Raw genomic sequence first — 21,952 nt, 5'->3', positions numbered from 1 at the left:
GCAACCCCAGCGAAACGGCAGGAGCGCTTCCACTGTTTCCATCCTGGCTCGGCTTGGTACCTCTTACCGTCTGTGCCGCTAGGCTTCGAGGTGCTTAAAGCGTGCACCCAGCACAGCAACCCGGGAATCTCTACCAGGAAGGAAAGCCATCAGAGCCAGGACTGCAGATATCATCCTGCTCTCTTTTTATATATATATATATATATATATATAGGGATAGATTTTAAAAGGTGCGCGAAGGAGTAGATTTGTTCGCGCAACCCGGCGCGAACAAATCTACTCCCGATTTTATAACATGCGTGCACTGCCGCGCACGCATGTTATAAAATACAAGGTTGGCGAGCGCAAGGCTGCGCAAAATCGGCAGCCTGCGCGCGCCAAGCCGCGCAGCCATCCTCCGTTCCCTCCGGCCCCCCCACCTTCCCCTATCTAACCCACCCCCCAGCCCTAACTAATTCCCCCCTACCTTTATTTTACAAGTTACGCCTGCCCGAGGCAGGCGTAACTTGCACACGCCGGCCGGCTGCTGGCGCGCCATGTTCCGGTCTGGGGGCTGGTCCGGAGGCCGCGGCCACGCCCCTGGAACGCCCCCCGATGACCCGCCGGCCGCGACCCTTCCCCCCCCCCCCCCCCGAAAAGCCCCTGGACTTACGCGCATAAGTCAGGCTAGGGTCCAGGGCAGGGGACAGGCGGCAGACAAGGATGGCCAGGGCTCAGGCTAATGTCAGATCCTGCCGGCAGCCCGGAGGCGGGTGACGGAAGGCAAGGAAAAGGACTGATAACCGTAGGGCAAGACGAGACCGGAAGGGGGGGGGGACGCAGGCTGGGCTGGAGGGACGAGGCAGACGCAGGGAGAGGACCAGGAGCGCAGGATGAAGCCGCACCTCGCACGTACACCAGATGCGGGCGACCGGTTGCTGAGCGTCCGGGGAAGCCCTTTCGTAGAGCTGAGGCAGTGATGTCGTCTGGAGGCGCTGCAGCCGCTGCCCCACCGCGGGCCCTTTAAAGGGAGGAGAGTCCGGCATGGGTGCGCCTGGGGCAGCCTCGTCGGAGAGCAGCGATGGCGGAGTCCCGCCGCAGGGGGTCGGCGGTGCTGGGTGAGTGCCGCGGTTTGTGGCGAGGCCCCACGAGCTGTAAAACGTAGCAGAAAATACATTATTTTCTGCAGTTTGGACTTATTTTATTGTTTGTTTGTTTTTTTGCTTGGTGTTATTTTGCACAGCACCTGCTGTTCATTTTTGGCTGTTTTTGCTCTCTCTGGAGGGGTGGTACAGGTGCCCATGTCCTGTACATTCATTCTTTTTGGAACGGGTTACTATCGTAGACCCTCGCCGTTTTGCTTGTCATCCTAAGCTTGTTTTATCGGTTGGAAGTGGATGAAGGTGCTGTTTTTTTACATTGGGTTGGTGGAAGTGGGAGAAAAATGGTTTTCGTAAGCCAGTTTTATTGCGGGAATTTACAGGATATGGGGGTTAGGGTGGGGCACAATGATGTGGGGTCAGTTTGATGGGTAATAAAATGTACTTTGTAATGTTGCTGATGATGATTTAGGTGCTACAGAACAGATGCCACTGAATGGCTGTGTTTTAATGCTGTTGTGCACTGCTATGGAGGGGATAAGTAAACTCAGACTGGCAATCTAAAAATCAATGAAATACATGGTTCAAAACGTCAGCTTTACTGTTTCCTGGCTGTGCTGCATCCTCTTCTGATCATACTTTTAAGTCTCCTTTCTTTTTCACTGTGTATAAAACTATATTTTGCTTTTTTTTATATATATATTTTTGCTTTTTTTTACATTTGCTTTAAATATGGCCACACATCTTGGTTTGAGAAATCTTCCCTGCACCTGCATTCCAGCTGTTCATGCTGCAGTCATGCTCTATATGTCCCAGTGTTAGGTCTGAACATCCACCCTTCAGCTGTCCATGCTGTATTCATGCTTTACGGGTAATCAGAGTGACATCTGCACAAGGTTCTGATGAAATCACTGTTCAGCTGTCCATGCTGTATTCATGCTTTACATGTATCAGTGTGATGTCTGCACGAGGTTCTGATGAAATCACTGTTCAGCTGTCCATGCTGTATTCATGCTTTACATGTATCAGTGTGAAGTCTGCATGAGGTTATAATGAAATCACTGTTCAGCTGTCCATGCTGTATTCATGCTTTACGTGTATCAGTGTGAAGTCTGCATGAGGTTATAATGAAATCACTGTTCAGCTGTCCATGCTGTATTCATGCTTTACATGTATCAGTATGATGTCTGCACGAGGTTCTGGTGAAATCACTGTTCAGCTGTCCATGCTTCTCAAAGTCATTGAGAAACTAGTAAACTCCCGTCTCTCTGAATACCTAGAACAATCCAATATACTCCTACCAACACAATACGGTTTCCGAAAACACCTTAGTACGGAATCCCTACTCCTCTCCCTTACAGATACAATCATCAAAGGAATGGATGCCGGTAACTCCTACCTCATTGCCATGCTAGATATTTCCGCCGCTTTCGACACCGTAAATCACAACATTCTCATCAACACCCTCATCAGTATAGGAATTTCAGGTACTGCTCTTTCTTGGATAAAGTCCTTCCTCCAAAACCGTACCTACACAGTCCTCACAGACAATTTTACATCCCCTCCTGTTAATCTCGACTGTGGCGTTCCCCAAGGATCCTCCCTCTCTTCCACCTTATTCAATATTTACATGCTCCCCCTTACAAACCTCCTCTCCAACCTTGGTATCACACATTTCATCTATGCGGATGATGTGCAAATCCTCATCCCTTTCAAAAACTCTGTTCTCACTGCTATCCAAAACTGGAACACCATTCTCGCCTCAATAAACCAGCTCCTCACTGACATGCACCTAGCCCTCAATCCGCAAAAAACTGAGCTCCTCCTCGTCTCCTCTAGACATGCAGCCACACCCACTCTCTCCACCCTACATTCCCCCAACCTTCTCTCTGACACAAGAAACCTGGGTGTTATACTTGATAACCAACTAACCTTCAAACCATATATCAAATCTATCCTTAGCAGCTGCTATTTCAAACTACAAACCCTCAAAAAACTCAAACCCCTTCTCTACTTTTCCGATTTCCGTATAGTACTCCAATCCATAATTTTTTCAAAGATTGACTACTGTAATGCTCTCCTACTTGGACTCCCTTCTACCCACATCAAACCCCTACAACTCCTCCAAAACGCTACTGCTCGCATCCTCACCAATGTCAATAAGAGAGACCACATCACTCCCACCCTCATTGATCTCCACTGGCTTCCCATTCACTCACGAATTATTTACAAGACCCTCACCCTCATCCACAAAAGTATTACTAACGAACACTACAACTGGCTAAACCCACCCTTCCTCCCTCGTACCTCCACAAGACCCACCCGTGCTTCCCTCCGTGGAACCCTTATCCCTCCCTCCATAAAATCCACTAGACTCATCTCCACCACCAATAGAGCCCTTTCCCTTGCAGGCCCATCCCTCTGGAACTCTATGCCTCTTGACCTACGTACCGAAACCTCCACACCTACTTTCAAAAGAAACTCAAAACCTGGCTTTTCCTCCAAGCATACCCCCTTTCCTCATCAGCTCCACCAACTAACATGCTAGCCCAACCCTCATCTCTCTCCAACATCCCCCGTTCAGGTCCTACACCCAATACCCTCCCCTTCTAATGATTCATACAATTTTGTATATAACAAATGTACATATTTCTCCCTCGAATCCCAATTCATATCTTATCCCCCTGTGTCTGTTTGCACCCTCCCCCTGCCCCCCCCATTTGTCTCGACTACCCCCCTCCATCCCTCCCTTTAGTTATTTATTAGTTATTTTGTTATTTATTCTGTTACTGCGTTTATGTTATACACCGTTCTCTGTAAAGGCTACGCCTATATATCTTTTGTTGTAAGTTACTTGTAAACCGGCACGATGTGCAAACGGTTGCCGGTATATAAAATTAAATAAATAAATAATAAATAAATAAAATAATTCATGCTTTACATGTATCAGTGTGAAGTCTGCATGAGGTTATAATGAAGGTCTGCTGTTCAGCTGTTTTCATACATTTTGTGTATCAGTGTGAAGCCTGTTCAGTGCTTTGCTGAAGATTCACTCTTCAGGTGTCTGTACTGTATTCAGACTTCATGGGGGTAATTTTCTAAAGGACTTATCTGCATGCCCAGTTTCTGCATTGAAATCGCCTTTGGAAAGTCAGCTGAGGAGGTAGAAGGGGCGCTGTGCAGGGATAAGTACATGATTTTGCGTGTACTTTTCCCTGCACTCGCGGCAGGCATTCTGGGGAAAGCATTTACATGCATGCTTTAGATTTTGTAAAGTGTGCCAATAACTGTGCATGCAGAAATCTGCACCTGCTCAGGAGCCCACATATACGAACCAACACAGCCTGGCAGTTTCTAAAGGGGACTTAGGTGCATGAATCTACTTTGAAAACTCTAGCTAAACTCTGCGGGCACTTTGCAGCCACAGACTGAGGCCCACGTGGGTCCCTCTGATGGAGATCTGCTGTTCAGCTGTCTGCACTGTGTTCATGCTTTACAGGAGTCCATGCGAGGCCTGCGAGGTGCTCCGATGAAGACGCTCGTCAGCTCTCCGTGCTGTGTTCACGCTTTACCCATGCCAGTGTGACGCCCACATGGGGTTCCGATGCAGGTCAGTACGTCTCTTCTGTCGATTCATTATGGGAGGCCCGGCTAAGTAGGAGGAGCTGTTTAAAACGTTTAAATCCATGTCGGAAATGAAGCAAAATCCGAGAATAAAGATGATTCTTACTGACTATGATTAACTGCTGATTGACTTATTTAAAAAAGATAGAGCAAAGAGCACAGTTTGTCAGACCGGGCGGCACCATTCCCAGTGCTCCCTGGTTCAGCACGCGCACAGGATCAATAGTGTAGTACATTCTGTGGAGATCACCAGGGCTTGCAAACAGCTGGATGAGTAACCCGCAGTAACCTAACCCAGAGCAGCGCTGCAGCCTCACCCTGCATGCGGGGAGTTCATTGCCTGCAGGCCCAATCTTGCTGCACATGTCGTGCGCCTACTACATAACGATCTGTCCTTAGATCACAAACTTATGGGCTGGGAGGCCTTGGCAGAAGTAAATCTACTTCAAAACAGGCAGTGTAAACGGCACACACATAAACTGAAATACAACAAAGGAAAAATGAGTGGCAGACAATTTACTGGTCAATGTTAGTTACAATAGACTTTTAGTAAGTGCATACAATCACAAATGTATCACAAAGTATTGCATTGAATGTACATTTATAGAATAATGGTACACACAAGCACCCCGACACGGTTTAGACCGTCAAAGGATTTTTCTGCAAAAAGAAGCCTACAATGAGTTTCAGCGGCTAAGGGGTAGATTTTAAAAATTTGCACGATCGCGTACTTTTGTTCGCGCACCAGGCGCGAACAAAAGTACGCTGGATTTTATAAGATACGCGCGTAGCCGCGCAATCTTATAAAATCCGGGGTCGGCGCGCGCAAGGGGGTGCACATTTGTGCAACCTGCGTGCGCCGAGCCCAGCGCGCGCTGCCTGTTCCCTCTGAGGCCGCTCTGATTTCAGAGCGGCCTCGGAGGGAACTTTCCTTCGCCCTCCCCCCACCTTCCCTTCCCCTACCTAACCCACCCCCCGGCCCTATCTAAACCCCCCCCTTACCGTTTTTGGCAGATTTACGCCTGCTAAAAGCAGATGTAAATCTGCGCGCGCCAGCGGGCTGCTGGTGCGCCGTCACCCGACCCGGGGGTTGGTCCGGAGGCCTTGACCACGCCGCCGGGCCGGCGCCACGCCCCCGGGCCTGCCCCCGAAACGCCGCGTCATTTCGGGAACGCCCCTGACACGCCCCCTCCCGCCCCTTTTACAAAGCCCCGGGACTTACGCGCGTCCCGGGGCTCTGCGCGCGCCGGCGGCCTATGCAAAATAGGCGTGCCGGCGCGCGAGGGCCCTGCGCGCGTAAATCCGGCCGGATTTATGTGCGCAGGGCATTTAAAATCTGCCCCTAAGTTTTTAAACTGAAATATATATCTCTTTTTGTGACAGAGTACCCAGTTGATGTCTCTAAGTGCACAACTTTGACTTATCTAGTTTTGTGGGTGGGTTCGCCCACCCCGCGGCTGAAACTGAGTGAGCAATTCCCACGTTAGTTCCACGCATCATCTGTGATCTCTCTCAGAGTTACTGGCATGCAAGCCAAATAGATCTTCCAACTGCATACAATCCGTCTACGTTCCCTCGCATTGAACTGCCCTTAATTTACAGACTCTTAGAAGTCTGACTCGCCCCCTGATGCGAAACACAGCCGTGTCAGGGTCCTTGTGTGTACCACTCTTTTATAAATGTACATTCAGTGCAATACTTTGTGATACATTTGTGACTGTATGCACTTACTAAAAGTCTATTGTAACTAATATTGACCAGTAAATTGTCTGCCACACATTTTTTCTTCGTTGTAGAAGTAAATCTACGCCATATGTACAGAGTTCCAAATAAGCATGGAGAATGCGGCTTCACCAGTCGTCTTGTTAACATGCAGTCCTGGTTTGCAAACAGGCATGAACGTATTATTTTACAAATAAAATCAAGAACGACCTTGACTGAGAAATCCCATGTTTATCCTGTACCTCCGGGGCTGAGAGTCTCACCGAGGAGTCCATGGGCGGGTTTCAGTTTCACGGACTCCAGATGTCCCCTCTTCCCAAACCTTCCGTAAACCCTGCTGGGGATGGGGGGGTGGGTTGGGGGCAAGGATTTCTCTCCAGGGCCCTGAGCGCTGTTTTAGCGGTCTTTAAATGTACCGTGATAATCACGCTGGATTCAGGAAAGTGGTTCCGGCATCGCTTTACCGACAGCCGATCTTGAATCAAAACGAATGACAGTTTACAAGTCTTCGTTCAGTGGGACTTCTTTACCTAATCCTCTTCCAATAAACCTTGTGACTCTGTACTGATGGCCTAATCTGATCTTCCGTTTCCACGTCCCAGTTTTGGAGCTTCCTCCCAGATTGGTGGACCGGGTACCGGAATTGGTCTGGATGGCACAATCTATTTATTTATTTATTTTAAACCGTGTATGTGCTGCGCCAATCCAGCGTTCTTACAAATGAAAGCATTCCTCTATTACACACAAAACAATACTCGAGCACACATTTTTCTGCTTGCTTAAAACTGATCTCCATAAGCGGTCACTCACCGCACGTTAATACTATCATCGAAGGAGCCAGCACTAGGTCATAATAATGATCTAAAGTCCACAGGCTTCCTTAAATTAAAAAAGTCTTAACTGCTTTCTAAAAGAGGATGAACCTTGCTCTTTTCTTCAGTCCTCGGGCAATGCGGAACCAGCTACTGCGAAAATTGATTCTCGATAAATCCATGCATCTAAGATGGGTCCCCACCATTCTTCTTCGCTCTTCCTGTTCTCTTCTCCTTCCGGCAATGAATGACAATCCAGCCCTTTCTATGGCCTCTGGACGAGAAACTCCTCTCCCAGTGACGGTAGCTAAATTCTCGTGGCCTTGGGGAGTTCGGTTAGCTGGTAAAAAATAAAACCAGTCTTCAACGTGCAAAGAGAAAACAAGGAAGGGCAGATAAAAACATCCTCCAAAGCCAGTCCAAAAGTAAGGAAATGAGATTTCCAAAAAGGAGAGAGAAGACGCCCTTTCTACCTCAAGCCCCAGTCGATAAAGCCCAAGGGTCTTTCTCTCTGAAAAAAATAAAAACAGGAGCAGCAGCTTCCTGCCTCTAAGAAGTCTCACCAGAAATCCCCTCTAGATGTGTCCCCTTTTTATAGCACTGGGAAGCCACCAACATAGCAGCCCACATGGGGGAGCTGTAAACCCCTTGAAAGGCTTTATCTCTACCTACCCTAATGGTATGGTCTGCTCTGTAGAATCAGAAATATTTAGAGACCAGTCTCAGGGAGATTACCATAATGACCATAATCCTAGATACCTACTTTAATTCTTCTCAGCCATAGTCTTGCTTTTTTATACGTTTTTATTGTGTGTCTCTTGTCTATCTGTAGTGACTGCATTGTAAGTCTCGTTTTGAGTCGATGTAGCCAGTTGTCTTAAGTTTTGATGTTTGTTTTTGTTATTTTGCTTTATATTGTTTGAATATTAAGACATGTGTAACCGGTTTTATGTTTGTGATTTGTTCACTACATAGAAGTGTGGATATAGTGGTCTATAAATCTTTTATAAATAAAGGACTAGGGTCTGTCCATTCTGTGTCTCTGTACAGGACGCCATACATGATAGCACTAATAATAACTAATTGGAGTCGGCATGCATTTAGGGTGAGCCCTGCCTTTAGAGTGCACACGCTTAAAGTCATTAACGATAACGATTTATATGAGCTGAACGGTGTAGTGCAAGTAGCGTTCACTTATTGATCAGAACAGTTGAGATATGGTTTTTACAAGGTGGTTTAGGTCCTTCCCATGCCTGACTACCTCTGGGGTCCACTCAGTGAGTTAAAGGAAAGGAGACCTGCACTTTGTACAATATTTCCATTGTCCATACTTCTCAACAACGCCGTCCACCACTGCTGGCAGGTTTCTGGGCACGATTAAGACCTGTACGTGACTGATCCGCCGCATTTTAAGATGAAAGCGACATGTTGACTGTCAAGCCGAAAGCAACATAAGACCATCACCCCCCTGTAGCACCTTCCTGCGCATCAGGCTCAGCCCTTCCTCCAGCACACGAGCATCAGGAAACCGTCGTTGACCTGGGCTGTGACCCAGGGATCCCCGTAGTCGTTTTTGTACATCTGCTGTCGGGCCATGAGATAATAATGCTTAAAGTGATCTCCTTCAGACTGTGAGTGCCGTCCTCCAGCTCCAGCAGGTCTGAAGTGCAATATCAGCTGTGGGGGGCCGAGCCCACTTCTCCCACGCCACTGTACTGCCAATGTTCTTGGTACAAAATTGTTGTCTTTGTGAAAAACAAAAGGGGGAGATAAAGCATTACTGTGGTCAAATGGGGCTTTGCAGACCCTGATTAAAGGTGTCTGCCTGATCGGTTGTTCTCCATGGAAGATTCTGGGGAGGGGGTCTTAAGTTATCACGTCTTATGATTGCTATCTAAGAGGAAATTAAGAGCCGGAATGATTATGCAGCTACATTTTCAGCTATGTGAGACTTATTTTTAAACCAATAAGAAACCATTAAAAAAAAACATGTAGAAAACCCAAGCTTCTCATCACTTTGGCGGCATCCTATAGCATAGCAGGCCGAAACTCTGTCCTTATCTTCAGTGCTCATTCTTCTGGGAAAGAAAAAAAAGTCAGAGTCCTTAAGCGTAAAATGTGGTTTAAGCCCACGATGCCGAAGTGAGAGAGAATTTACTTTTTACATGCAAAGGGAAGATAACATATAAAAGTACCGCACCTGCTCGCAAGCATCCAAGGACCCAGGATTGTACTTTCCTGCTCGTCTAAGGGAGTTAAACCCGCGTTCTCTTGCGTGTGCCCTGTGCCTGTATTAAGGTCATTCCAAAACAAGCCTTTTCAATTTGGGTCACGTGTTGAGTCCCTAATAGCTGGGGGTTTGGTTTTTTTTTTGTTTTTTTAAAGTGATCTCTTCTGTATGTTACAATTTCTAGGATGGTGCCTCAACCTCCAGTTGACCTCTGGCTTTCCATTCACATCTTTGCCGCTGGGGATCCCTTTGTGCTTTACAGCCCCCGGGCTTTCTTGAATTCTGGTTACTGGTTTGTCTCTGCCGCCCTCACTCGGATGCCCTTTCCGTGAAGAAATATTTCCAGACATCGATCCTCAGCCTTTCCTCCCTTCTGCCTTATAGCACTGCCTCTGGTTCCAGAGTTTTTAAATGCGCGGTGCAGCCATATCTTTCGCTTAGATAATTGACCGAGAATGTGGCGTTGCTGGTTCACTGGCGTCCAGAGTTGGTGACGGGCACAAATAGGAGAATGCGCCGTTTTCTTCGGGCAGGGATGCTTTGCTAATAACGTTGGAGCGGTAGGGCGGCGCATAGGACGTCAACGGTTATTAGAGAGGTGACCTGCGAGAATGAAGGGGCAGCGGTCTCACCGTCTCCTAGCCCTGCTGGTGCATCCTGCGCTGGGCGCTGAATGAATTCTCTTCCTCCCTGACCCGTGCATGTTTGGGATAGGCAGGCCATGAGCTGAAATTAGCGCCCATTATCAAAGACATCAAAACAAACAGAGTGTAGCGTTGCGAGCACGGACGTGAAGGTCAGGAGAAACATGAGAAGGTGAAACTTTTTTTTTAATTAGACCAACTTTATACATTTCTTGGCTAGCGTTCAGGGAGTTACACCCCCTTCTTCAGGTCAGAACAAAACGAGCAGATCAAAAGCCAACGTGGTTATCTAAACACAGCAGGGCGGTGACTCACGGGTTACAAGTTATAAAGCTGCTGTGAAAGGGATGGGAGGAAGCCCAGGGGCCTTGACGTGCTAGCAGAGTGAAAAGAAAGTAGCGGAGGGACGGCAGAACTGTGCCTAGCCGCGAGTTTAAAAAGCCCACGTCTCCCTTTTCTGACCCCGATGAAGGGGAGCGTGACTCCCGAAAGCGAATCCAGAAGTGCATTAAGTTTAGTGCTTCTGTTTTTACGGGTTTTACCGAGAACCAGCGTGCTCTCTCATCCCGCCCCCTGCCTGCCTTGGATCCCTCCACTCCACGCAGGACTCCTCAGCTGCACAGCTCTCCAGCAGCTGCCGGTCCTAACCATTCCCTGCCTCTTCCTCCCCCCCCCCCCCCCCCCCCCCCCCCCCCCCCCCCCCCAACCACCACCGCTAGGGGCAAGGAATATGCTCTCCCGTACCTCCAATGGCTGCGTTTCTAAAATTAGGTGAGCACATAGTTACAGAGCCCAGGAAAGGTGTGCAGGAGAAGATGCGGTTGCAAGGCGCGTGCACCGTTTGTGGTGACACTTTAAGGGAATTGGGTAATTCTGTGCGCAAGCGACGGCTCTATAAGATTTACCAATAATCCTATCCTCAGAAAACATGGTGCAGGACCGATTAGACAGCTTTCAGAGTACTCCTGGACTGTGAAAATACTTTTAAATTCAGTTCCCTCTCCCCCGCGCGTCCAATCTCCATATGAACAACGGCAAAATCAAACAAATCACCAAGAAGCATTCAGACCTGAGCACGGGGCTAGTTTATCCAAAAGGAAGAAGTCAGGTCCCATTAGAAGTTATAGGAGAGGACCGGCCCGCTGGCAAACGCCAGGCTTGATTTCTGGCTCGGGTCTCCTGCTCGGCCGGGGGCTAGGGATGCTGCGGAGGTAGCATTCACGGCCCCTGGGTGGGAGTCCCAGTCATCGTGCCGGATCTAGGGGCCCACGAGCGCAGGCTTCCGGAAGGGGCGTTGGTGGGGGGGGGGGGGGGGGCCGCTGCTGAGGATCATCGCAGATACAGGCCCATTACTCCGGACAGGTCAGCATGTCAGGTTCGGACTTCTTTACTCCCTAGCCAGTAGGCGGGGCTCGAGGCCTGCAAAAGCTCAAGGGATTACTCAGTTTTGTGCTTGTAACAAAAACATTAAGCATTTAATGCCATCATTGCTGATGCAAGAAGAACTCGTTCTGTTCAGAGTATGTTTGCTAGATGCATTATTTAAAGAGGGCACCATGCAGTATATTTTCCCTGTCAAAGTTGTTTTCCCCATGCTCCGATGCTTGGGAGATTTAAGCCATACTCTAATTGCCGGAGGGAAGGGAATGTCAAAATATGTAAGCCTTTGATTACTTAGCATACACCAAAATATTTGTCCTTCTTTTCCGCTGCATAGTAGAAGCAATGAAGAATTTATGAAATGAAAGGCTGCGTTTGTTTTGGTTGCGATGTGAGTAGGCCGTGAGGTAAACAACGATGACACTGCTGTGGATAATTGGTGTTTGGTAGGTGTTAGCCATTGAATCATCAAGCATGGTCTCACTCCCTAATCATATGTTATTGCCTTGCTGCTCATTTCAAAATACTGACGGCTCCCAAGCCTGGAAGGGGGAACGAGAGGCTATCGAGTCTGTGTGACCCCCCCACATCCTGCTATGAAGCCTAGCGTTGTGCGCATTACAACGGCAACTGCAACCCCCTCGGTAAAGCACAGAAAGCCGGCACATGCAAAGTCATTCAAAGTCTCCGTTAACGCGTTTCATTGCAAAGCGTATCCTTTATGACACGCCTTTCCACTTTCATGTACAAGGCGAGTCACAACGAGGTAAAATTGCTTGTAAGTTATTTGGAACTGGTTCCTCGGAAATTTCGTTGCACCCCTGAGAGCGGCCATATTTGCAAAAAAAAGTCATGGGGGGAGGGGCGCCAGCATGCGATTGGTTCACTGAATGCTTCTGATGCCGGCTGATGACATCATAGCCAATGTGGACGAGTTGGGTCCAGAATGTTAGTCCTGGGTGAATTCTACACTACTGCGGAGCGCAGAATTGCCCCCTGCGCAGAATTGCCATTTTTCTGCACAGAATTGCTCACCGTGAAGATGAAGGCCCGTGTGCTGCTCGCGGCGAAGATAAAGGCCCTGATGAGAGAGAATGTATGTGTGTGTGTGAGAAAGGGGAGGGGGTGTGAGAGAGGAGAGGGGATGGGAGGGTGAGAGCAGGGAGAGGGGTGTGAGAGAGGGGAGGATGAGAGAGAGCATGGGAGGTAAGACAGCGAGGGGATGCTTGAACATGGGTTTCAGAGAGAGGGAGCCTATATGAGGAGATTGTGAAGCAGTGTGTATATGTGTGAGAGATTGGGAGTCTTGTGTATGAAAAAGGGATTGTGTGTATGTGAGGGTGCTAGCCTGTGGGAAGGGATTGTGTATGTGTGAGACAGAGCCTGGGTGAAGGGCTGCGTGAGAGAGACATAAGTAGCCTGTGTGAGAGAGAAAGGGAGCTTGTGTGGGTGTGTATGCAAGAGAGAGGGACCCTCTATGAGGGGATGTGTGTGTGCGAGAGAGTGAGGGACCCTGAATGAGGGGATGTATGTGTGTGCGAGAGAGTGAGGGAGCCTGTATGAGGGTGTATGTATGTGTACTAGAGAGAGGGAGCATGTGTGTGAGAAAGGGACAGAGGGAGCCTGTGTGAGGGGCAGTACTGAGAATGGGGTCAAACTCTGGGACTGGGGATAGAGTGGAAGGGGGTGAGCCTAGAGGTGGAGGGGAGAGATACTGGCAGTTGGAGTTGGGGCCTGAGAGGGCAAAGTGGTCAGGGGAGTAGGGAGAGCGAGTGGAAGGGACACTCTTACAGTGAATTTCTAGGGACATTCTGCTCAAAATATTTAAAATTCTGCATCTTTAAGTAATAACTTTTTTCTGTATTAATTTAAAATGTAATTATTTAAAGACTGTCATGTAAATTGTGTTATTTTGGCCATTATAAAGTTTGCAAAATTTTAAGTTTTTGTGCGCAGAATTCCCCCAGGCGTAAGAATTTGTGACCCGATCAGAACATGGCTTCTTTCAGGTGTGCCAGGGGCTTTGCTGTTTCAGAGCTTACAGAATTATAAAAGCTACAGCGAGACTGATAATTTTACAAGTGATGAATATTCATGTTTGCCGTGTGCACTCTAGAACAGCGGGTACAGTTCTCTGTTGATGCAGGGGTGGGCTGAAGATACAGCAGTTTGCTAGACCCCTGGTGCTGTCCCAGCATGAGGGCAAATCTCTCCTCCGTCTGCCGATGTGAAATTATCCTAGATAAGCACTTGACTTCTATTCATGGATGCTCAGCTATGGGTTCTGGATGGGCAAGGGCATCGCAGGGATCTTCAAAAGTTTGCAAAGAGGAGCCTGGTGTGCAAAAGGTTTCTTGTAGACTAATACGGTTTAAACTGACTGACATACTAGCTCTTTCATTGGCATGGGATTACAGTGCCCAAGGGAACAACCTGAGGCCGCCGCTGCTGCTGACGCTACCGCTTCTGCTGCCGCTGCAAGAGGAAGGCCTGCGCGATCGGCGCCCAGACTCGTCGGGGTAAGGCCTTTTTGTTCCCTTCCCCCCGGCGAGCCTGATCTGCGATCGCACAGACAGCATCACAGCACAACAGCTAAGTCCCTCCCTCCAGACTTACCGTCCAATCGGGGAGACGAGAGGGATTTTAAATTTCACCTCTCTCCGGCGCCGCTGACAATAACAACCTGAGGCCGCCGCTGCTGCTGACGCTACCGCTACCGCTTCTGCTGCCGCTGCAAGAGGAAGGCCTGCGCGATCGGCGCCCAGACCCGTCGGGGTAAGGCCTTTTTGTTCCCTTCCCCCCGGCGAGCCTGATCTGCGATCGCACAGACAGCATCACAGCACAACAGCTAAGTCCCTCCCTCCAGACTTACCATCCAATCGGGGAGACGAGAGGGATTTTAAATTTCACATCTCTCCGGCGTCGCGCGCGACAAAGGGGCTTGCCCCTTTGTGCGCCCCTTTGTGCAGCCCCTGAGATCATACTCTTTTTCATTATCTGCTTAATTCTCCTTTCATACCTTGATTAGAATTCAGCATATCATCTTTAAATCTATAAATTACATTGGCAACAAGATTCAAGTCAGCTGATTCGTGTAAGGGAGACGAGAATAGATCCCAAGCTTTATTCATCAACAGGAAAACAAATTGAAATTGTAATCCAAAATCTCCACAAACCCTGGAACCTCAACAGATAGTGTTCCCTGATCCTAAAGCCAGCTTCGGGTCAATAATAAGCCAGTTTACTGGCCCTTGAATCTTCATCTTCTTTGGAGCACTCGAGTAAGCCTCTAATATTCTCTCTATACCACACAAACAGATCAACATGCTTCTTGGTTCCCTATCCCTATACATCACCATGTTTGCCATGGCGAATACTCCATACCAATCATCAAGAATCAACGTAACATCAAACTAAGCCTCTCCCACAACACTACAACCGTCATCAAGGCTAATTCCAATAATGATTTCACCAATCACACAATTCCTCGGCCTTTCTCTGTTATCTCTTACTCTATTCAATGCTCAATCACTTTCAAAAAAAACTCATATCTTAAACGACTACCTTACTGAAGTAAACCCAGATATCTGTGCAATCACAGAAACGTGGTTTAAACCTTCAGATTTAGCTCTGTTAAATCATCTACCAACTCAGCTTTATGATTTTTTCTCCATACCTAGAACCAAAAGAAAGGGAGGAGGTCTGCTTCTCGCAGCCAAGAAAGGTCTAAGAATATCTTTACAACATTCATATACCACATCAAAATTAGAGCTCTCTTTCTTTAAATCTGATCATTTACAAATTGGCCTAATCTACGCTCCACCAGGATCTTTAGATTCTGACCCTTCACCAGTCATTGAACTCTCTGCCAAATACAACCCAGACAAACCTGCCATCTTACTGGGTGATTTCAACTTACATGTCGATGCTTCACCACAATCCCCAAATTGTGTTACCCTACTCTCGGCTCTCAACTACATGGGCTTCACACAAATTATAAAAGCCCCTACCCACAAAGCAGGTCACACTTTAGACCTTATTTTCATTAATCAGTGCATCTCAAACACAAATACAATCACATGTTCACCTGTCCCTTGGTCGGACCATCAAATCATCAACACGACCTTCAAGCTTTCACAACATCCTCCACTTTCGTTCCCAAAAAACACTATTCAATTCAGGAAACCTTGTTCTACAGACCTTCTCATCAATCAGTTCACTAATGAATTATCACATCTCGATCTCTCCAACGCATCTACAGCCACCACCTCATGGTGCAACATCACCAAAAAGATCGCAGACATTACCTGCCCTTCCATCACAAAAGTAGTACAACCTTCGCCAGACAACAGGAAACCCTGGTTCACCCCAGAACTGAAGCTGCTTAAACAAGAGCTAAGAAATAAAGAACACACTTGGAGGAGAAACCCATCCCCCACAACATTAGCTATTTATAAAACCTCCCTCAATGCTTATAGGATCACCATACTGAGAACAAAGAGAGATTTTTTCTCAAAAAAAATACATCATTTCATATTTGATTCAAAAGCACTTTTCTCCTACGTTTCAGCTCTCACTAAACCATCACCTCCTACCATTCCTGATGATCAAGCACTCAACAAAGCATCAGAACTAGCAGAATACTTTAAGGATAAAATTGACAAACTGACTATCTCTTTCTCATCATCTTTTTCATATCCCCCTTTCCCTCACATTACCTCACCTCAACTAAATACAACGCTGGAAACTTTCGAGACCACTTCAGCACTTGAGATAGAAAACATACTTAAAAAATGAAACCGTCATCTCATCCCTTAGACACAATTCCTACTAACCTTCTCATCGCAATAAGAAACTCCATATCAAAACCAATTGCAGACATCATTAACTGCTCTCTCTCCCAGGGTCTAGTTCCTGACCAACTTAAATTAGCCATTCTCAAACCTCTACTTAAAAACCTAACCTTCCAACCACAGATCCAGCTAACTTCCGCCCAATAGCTAATCTGCCATGATCGCCAAAATTATGGAAAAGATAGTCAATAAACAACTATCTGAATATTTGGAAGAAACAACATTCTTGTATCTTCCCAGTATGGCTTTCGGAAATCGTTAAGCACTGAATCTCTCCTTATCTCTCTTACCGATTCTATTCTATCTAATATGGACAAAAAACAACCACATCTTTTGATACTACTAGATCTCTCTGCAGCCTTTGACACTGTCAACCATTCATCTCTATTAAAGTCTGGCAGATATAGGCATTAAAGGAACAGTCTTCAGCTGGTTCAAATCCTTCCTAGCAAATAGACAATTCAAAGTAAAGATTAACAACAAAGAATCACAACCGATCCCTTCCAACCGGGGGGTCCCTCAGGGTTCCTCCCTTTCCCCTACCCTCTTCAACATTTACCTCTTACCTCTATGTCATCTACTTACTAAACTAAACCTAACTCACTATCTCTACGCGGATGACATCCAGATACTCATCCCAATCTCAGAATCCTTACAAAAAACCTTGGCTCACTGGAACAATTGTTTGCAACAGATCAATCATCTTCTCTCCAGCCTTTGCCTCATTCTTAACAACAACAAAACTGAGATCCTAATCATCAATCAAGACATCAACATCAAACTTCTAAACCCAGCTGACCTACTCAACTCATCCACTCCCCATATTAAATCACTCACCACATGTTCGAGATCTAGGTATCATGCTAGACAATCAGCTCAATTTTAAAAAATTCATAAGCACAACCACCAAGACTGTTTTTATAAGTTACAAGTCTTAAAAAAATTGAAGCCTCTTCTTTATTTCAACGATTTTCGGATGGTCCTACAAGCCATTATTCTATCAAAAGTCGACTATTGCAATTCGCTTCTCTTTGGCCTTCCATATTCATCCATCAAACCCCTCCAAATGCTACAGAACTCTGCAGCCAGAATCCTTACCAATACGAATAAAAGAGATCACATCACCCCCATTCTCAAGCTCCTCCACTGGCTGCCTATAAAGCAAAGGATCCTATATAAAGTACTCACCGTAATTCATAAATCCATTCACAATATCTCTCTTCTTCAATTATGTAACCAACTACGCCCTCACTCCTCCTCTAGACCCATCAGAGGAGCATATAAAGGCACACTCTATGTACCTTCAACAAAATCCTCGCATCATAAACGTGCCATATCTACAGCAGGCCCCATTCAATGGAATGCGCTCCCACCAGACATTCGGCTTGAGTTCGCCACTCTTCATTCAAAAAAAAAACTTAAAACCTGGCTCTTTAGCCAAGCTTTTCCAGGACCATGATCATCATTTTTTCCCCTCCAACCAGCAAGAACATATCTTCTTCACAAACCCCCATTTTCCATACCACTACCTACTTCGGTATCTAATCTCTTGCTGCAGGACACTTGAGACTTTCTCACTTATACGTTATAATTTTTATGCTCAATAAGACCTGTCAACTTAATTGTTTAAATCTTTTTTTTTTTTTTCTCTCCTTTATCTTTTGGTCATCAATGTTACAACGTTATTGTTAAATTTTGAACTTATGTACACTGTTCCAAGTTTCATAACCTTGTTCTATGTAATGCCTTTTGGCAATTTTCATGTTCTGTTTCAATGTAAACCGATGTGATCTTTATTTCATATAGGAACACCGGTATATAAAAATCTAAAAATAAATAAATAAACCTCAGGAACAGATGTTAAAATTAAAACGACGTGCTCTTTGACTGGCAGTAATATGATCAGTCCAGGCCAATTAAAAATGGAAATTTGGGGGTAATAAAAAACAGCTCTTTGGCTCAGTTGTTAGTGCCCTGCGATCTCTTGCATATCAAAAAGAGAGAGTTTGACAGTGACGGTTGCTCTGGTATTTACCATGCTGCCAGGCTGACATTTCTGGTTTGTTTACATCTGTTTCTTCAGAGATGGGGGGGGGGGGCTCTAAAAATATACAGAACCCATTGCTTTGGATTTTAAGACCATTGTAAGTGTGCCCACCCCCCCTGGGATGAGGGGGGTGGGCACTCATGCACTGGGTTGTTCATGCCTAGAATGGTAGTGGGTGGATGGGAAACACTCAGGACATATCCGTGCTGTAGAGAGCAGTTGTACTCACAGGGTACCCCAGAGCTGCGAACCACATAATCTATCGGCCACAGGGAAGAATGGAGAATGGTTTGCTAAATTTCCTCCTCCTACATTTCCAGGTTTCCTTTCTCCGTAAAACCATAGACCAGCCTTAACTGTGCAAAATGCATACCGATTAGTACACCCTTTAGCGTCAATAGGATCGGGGTAGAAAAGCAGGATTTTATCTGCATTAACTCTGCTTTTCCTGGCGTGGATTTGCCCATTCGCCCCTAGCAGGGAATGACTCTCCTCTGATCCTCATGGGCGATTTGAAATTGTTTTTCTGAACCTATTACCTTCCCTAGATCAGCGGGTTTCAAACTTTTTTTCCCTCTGGATCCAGTGGAAGAAAAATACTTCTCCCCATAAACATGAAGGGAAATATGGGCTAACTTTTAACCCCTTCATGTCAGGTAATAACTAAAATTAGACACTGATGTTACTTGTAAACCATTTCAAACCCAGTACAAAATAAATTGTAAGAAAAATAAAAGGACAGGTTGTTTCCACTTACATTTAATGTGATAGGCAGGCCTGCCTATTCCTGATCTCCTTCCAGTCTGGATCAAAAGATGAATGTGCTGCTCCTAATCTCAGATCTGATCTCTGGACACTTTCTCTCACTCTCTCTCTGTCCTTTTTCACAATGTTGTTTCTCCCTCCCCCAACTTGCTCTATTAGGTTGAGTTTCATTGGCTTTTAATGTGAGGAGTGGGCTTTCCTGTTAATGATCTCCTGTTCATTACCCTGCCCCTCCTACTCCCCCAATCACACTCTCTCTCCCAGTTCCTTCCTCCCCACTCCTGTTCCAGCCTTTGCTCTCTTTAGCTTTCCTGTAGTCCTCTTGTTCTCCTTTCCTGCCTGGCCCGTTCACAGCAGCTTGCTGCTCACAAAACGAGTGAGAACAGCACAGGAGCAGGGGTCCCTCACTGCTCAAACTTGGAGTCACTGAGCGCCTCCCTCCCCTCCACCAAGGCCTCAGCTCTAGCCACACGATCCAGGGCTTCCGGCGGCAGCGCCAGATTTGAGCAGACACCGCATGTGAACCTAGGAGCCCTGCACCCCACCTCCCACCTCTGCTCCAGCCACGGGATCCAGGCTCAGATTGCAGGGAGTCTGGGCATTTGCAGGCCCCGCCCCTCTGAGCTTCCATGCAGAGGGGGCGGGGCCTGCGAGCGTAGGCTTAGTCCCCGTGCTCACTGCAGCCTGAGTCTGAATCGTGTCGCCGGAGCGAGGTCCAGGTTGGGAGGTGTGGCGCAGGGGTCAGAGGTTCACATGGGGGTAGGGTGCGATATCTACCCAAACTCGGCATTGCCACCAGCATTTCGGCGCGCTGAGTAGTGTGGTTTGGAAGATGCATTAACAAAGTCTTCTTGGCACTGAGTGGAACAGAATGGGCCGTAACTCGGGTGTAGGTTTGCTACAACCCAGTTGTAGGTCATGACTGGAGATTTGAACATTACTGATATAGATCATGGACACATTTCACATGAAGACATTTTCAGGTCATTGAGCCCCATAAGTGACTTGGAAAGGACTAGGATGATCTAGGATCAAATTCACCTTTGATTTTATGTATCTTATATTAAAATGTTTTATACCGGAATTGTATTTACAATGGGAAAGTGATATTTTTTAAACTGAATTTTGCATTATTACCACAGTGCAATATCCCATACATTTGGAATGCAATATACAAATAATGATGATAACATATTATTATTATCTGTTAATTCTTTTTTGCAAAACTAATGGTGTTTCTTTCCTACTCTTTTAAAGAGAATGACGAACTTCACAACCTCAACAGCTTCATGGACTCGACACCTACTGAATGTAACAAATTCCACTGATGAATCTGACAGTCCCTACAAGTGCATGTTTGATGAAGATTTCAAATACATTCTGCTTCCTGTGTCCTACGGCATCGTCTTTTGTGTTGGATTGATCCTCAATGTCCTTTCTCTCTATTTATTTCTCTTCCGGATTAAGCCATGGAAGGCTTCTACCATATACATGTTCAACTTGGCCGTATCGGACACTCTGTATGTTGTCTCCCTTCCATTGTTGGTGTATTACTACTCTAAGGAGGACAACTGGCCCTTCAGTGTGGCCTTGTGCAAAATAGTCCGTTTCTTATTCTACACCAATCTCTACTGCAGCATATTCTTCCTTCTGAGCATCAGCATTCACCGCTTTCTGGGAGTCTGCTATCCCATTCAGTCGCTGCGCTGGGGCCATGCCCGCTATGCCAAGATTGTTTCTGTGCTCGTGTGGGTCACCATCATAGCCTTCCAGTCCCCGGTGCTCTACTTTGTCAACACCAGCGTCAATGGCGATAACATCATCTGCCATGACACCTCCAGCAAGGAACTGTTCGACCAATTTGTCATCTACAGCTCTGTCAGCCTGGCTTTGCTGTTTTGTGTCCCCTTCACAACCATCATTGTTTGCTACAGCTTAATGACTCGGACTCTCATGCAACCTAGTGCAGCAACCTCCACGCCTTCCAAATCCAAACAAAAGTCAATCAAAATGATTATTATTGTTCTTGTTGTTTTCATCGTCTGCTTCTTACCTTTCCATGTCAACCGCACCCTGTATTACTCCTTTCGGAAGCTTGACCTTAGCTGCAACACTCTAAATGCTATAAATATCGCCTATAAGGTAACTCGTCCCTTGGCCAGCGCCAACAGCTGCCTGGACCCCATTTTGTACTTTCTGGCAGGGCAAGCTTTTCGCAGGAGCCTCCCCTCTAGGAAAAAGGCCAGACATATTGCAAATCATTTTGCTCCAGGCGCACAAGCCGGGACATGGGCAGTCAGGCAGAAAAGCAACAGACAAACAGTCCTAACGAGGATGTGAGATGAAAGACCACCCCCTCCTCTTCTTCAGCAAACATTTCACTGGCTCATCTCCAGCTCTCCGGTTGCAGAGGTTGAATTTGAATTGAATTTCAGCACGCAGAGGGAAAGGAGCTTGGTCTTCTTGAGCCTGTGTCTCGTCCTCTGTCTCCATGCTCACTAGGTAGCAACAAAACGAGGATGCTGATGATGGGACGTGGTGGAGCTGGCTTGTATTTTTAACTCCAAGTCATTCTGATAGCTCCCAGCTACTTTGCGCTAATCACACCGCATCTGCTGAAGATTCCACCTGTAGTCCCCTTTTGTCTGGGACGGTAGTTGGTACAAGTGCAGTTAGTGTAGCTGGGTTTAAAAAAAGATTGGATAAGTTCTTGGAGGAGAAGTCCATTACCTGCTATTAATTAAGTTGACTTATATAATAACCAACGCTATTACTAGCAACGGTAACATGGGTTAG

At 46.6% G+C, this 21,952-nt stretch overlaps 1 protein-coding gene across 3 annotated transcripts in view; it reads left to right on the top strand.

The window, feature by feature from the left end:
* P2RY2 (purinergic receptor P2Y2) overlaps positions 1 to 21,926 on the top strand; it is a 56,263-nt gene extending 34,337 nt beyond the window's left edge. For 2 of the 3 annotated variants that reach the window (XM_029602133.1, XM_029602134.1), the window contains exons 2-3: positions 4,579 to 4,689; positions 20,414 to 21,926. In XM_029602133.1, coding sequence (XP_029457993.1) covers positions 4,684 to 4,689; positions 20,414 to 21,496 — 1,089 coding nt within the window. In that variant the 5' untranslated portion in view covers positions 4,579 to 4,683 and the 3' untranslated portion in view covers positions 21,497 to 21,926. The remainder of the gene's footprint in view (positions 1 to 4,578; positions 4,690 to 20,413) is intronic. The other variant, XM_029602135.1, reaches the window with a different exon arrangement.
* Positions 21,927 to 21,952: the final 26 nt, after the last annotated feature.

This window comes from Rhinatrema bivittatum, chromosome 5 (assembly GCF_901001135.1).
Source record: "Rhinatrema bivittatum chromosome 5, aRhiBiv1.1, whole genome shotgun sequence".
Lineage (NCBI taxonomy): Eukaryota > Metazoa > Chordata > Amphibia > Gymnophiona > Rhinatrematidae > Rhinatrema > Rhinatrema bivittatum.
This window is presented reverse-complemented; position numbering and strand designations above follow the sequence as displayed.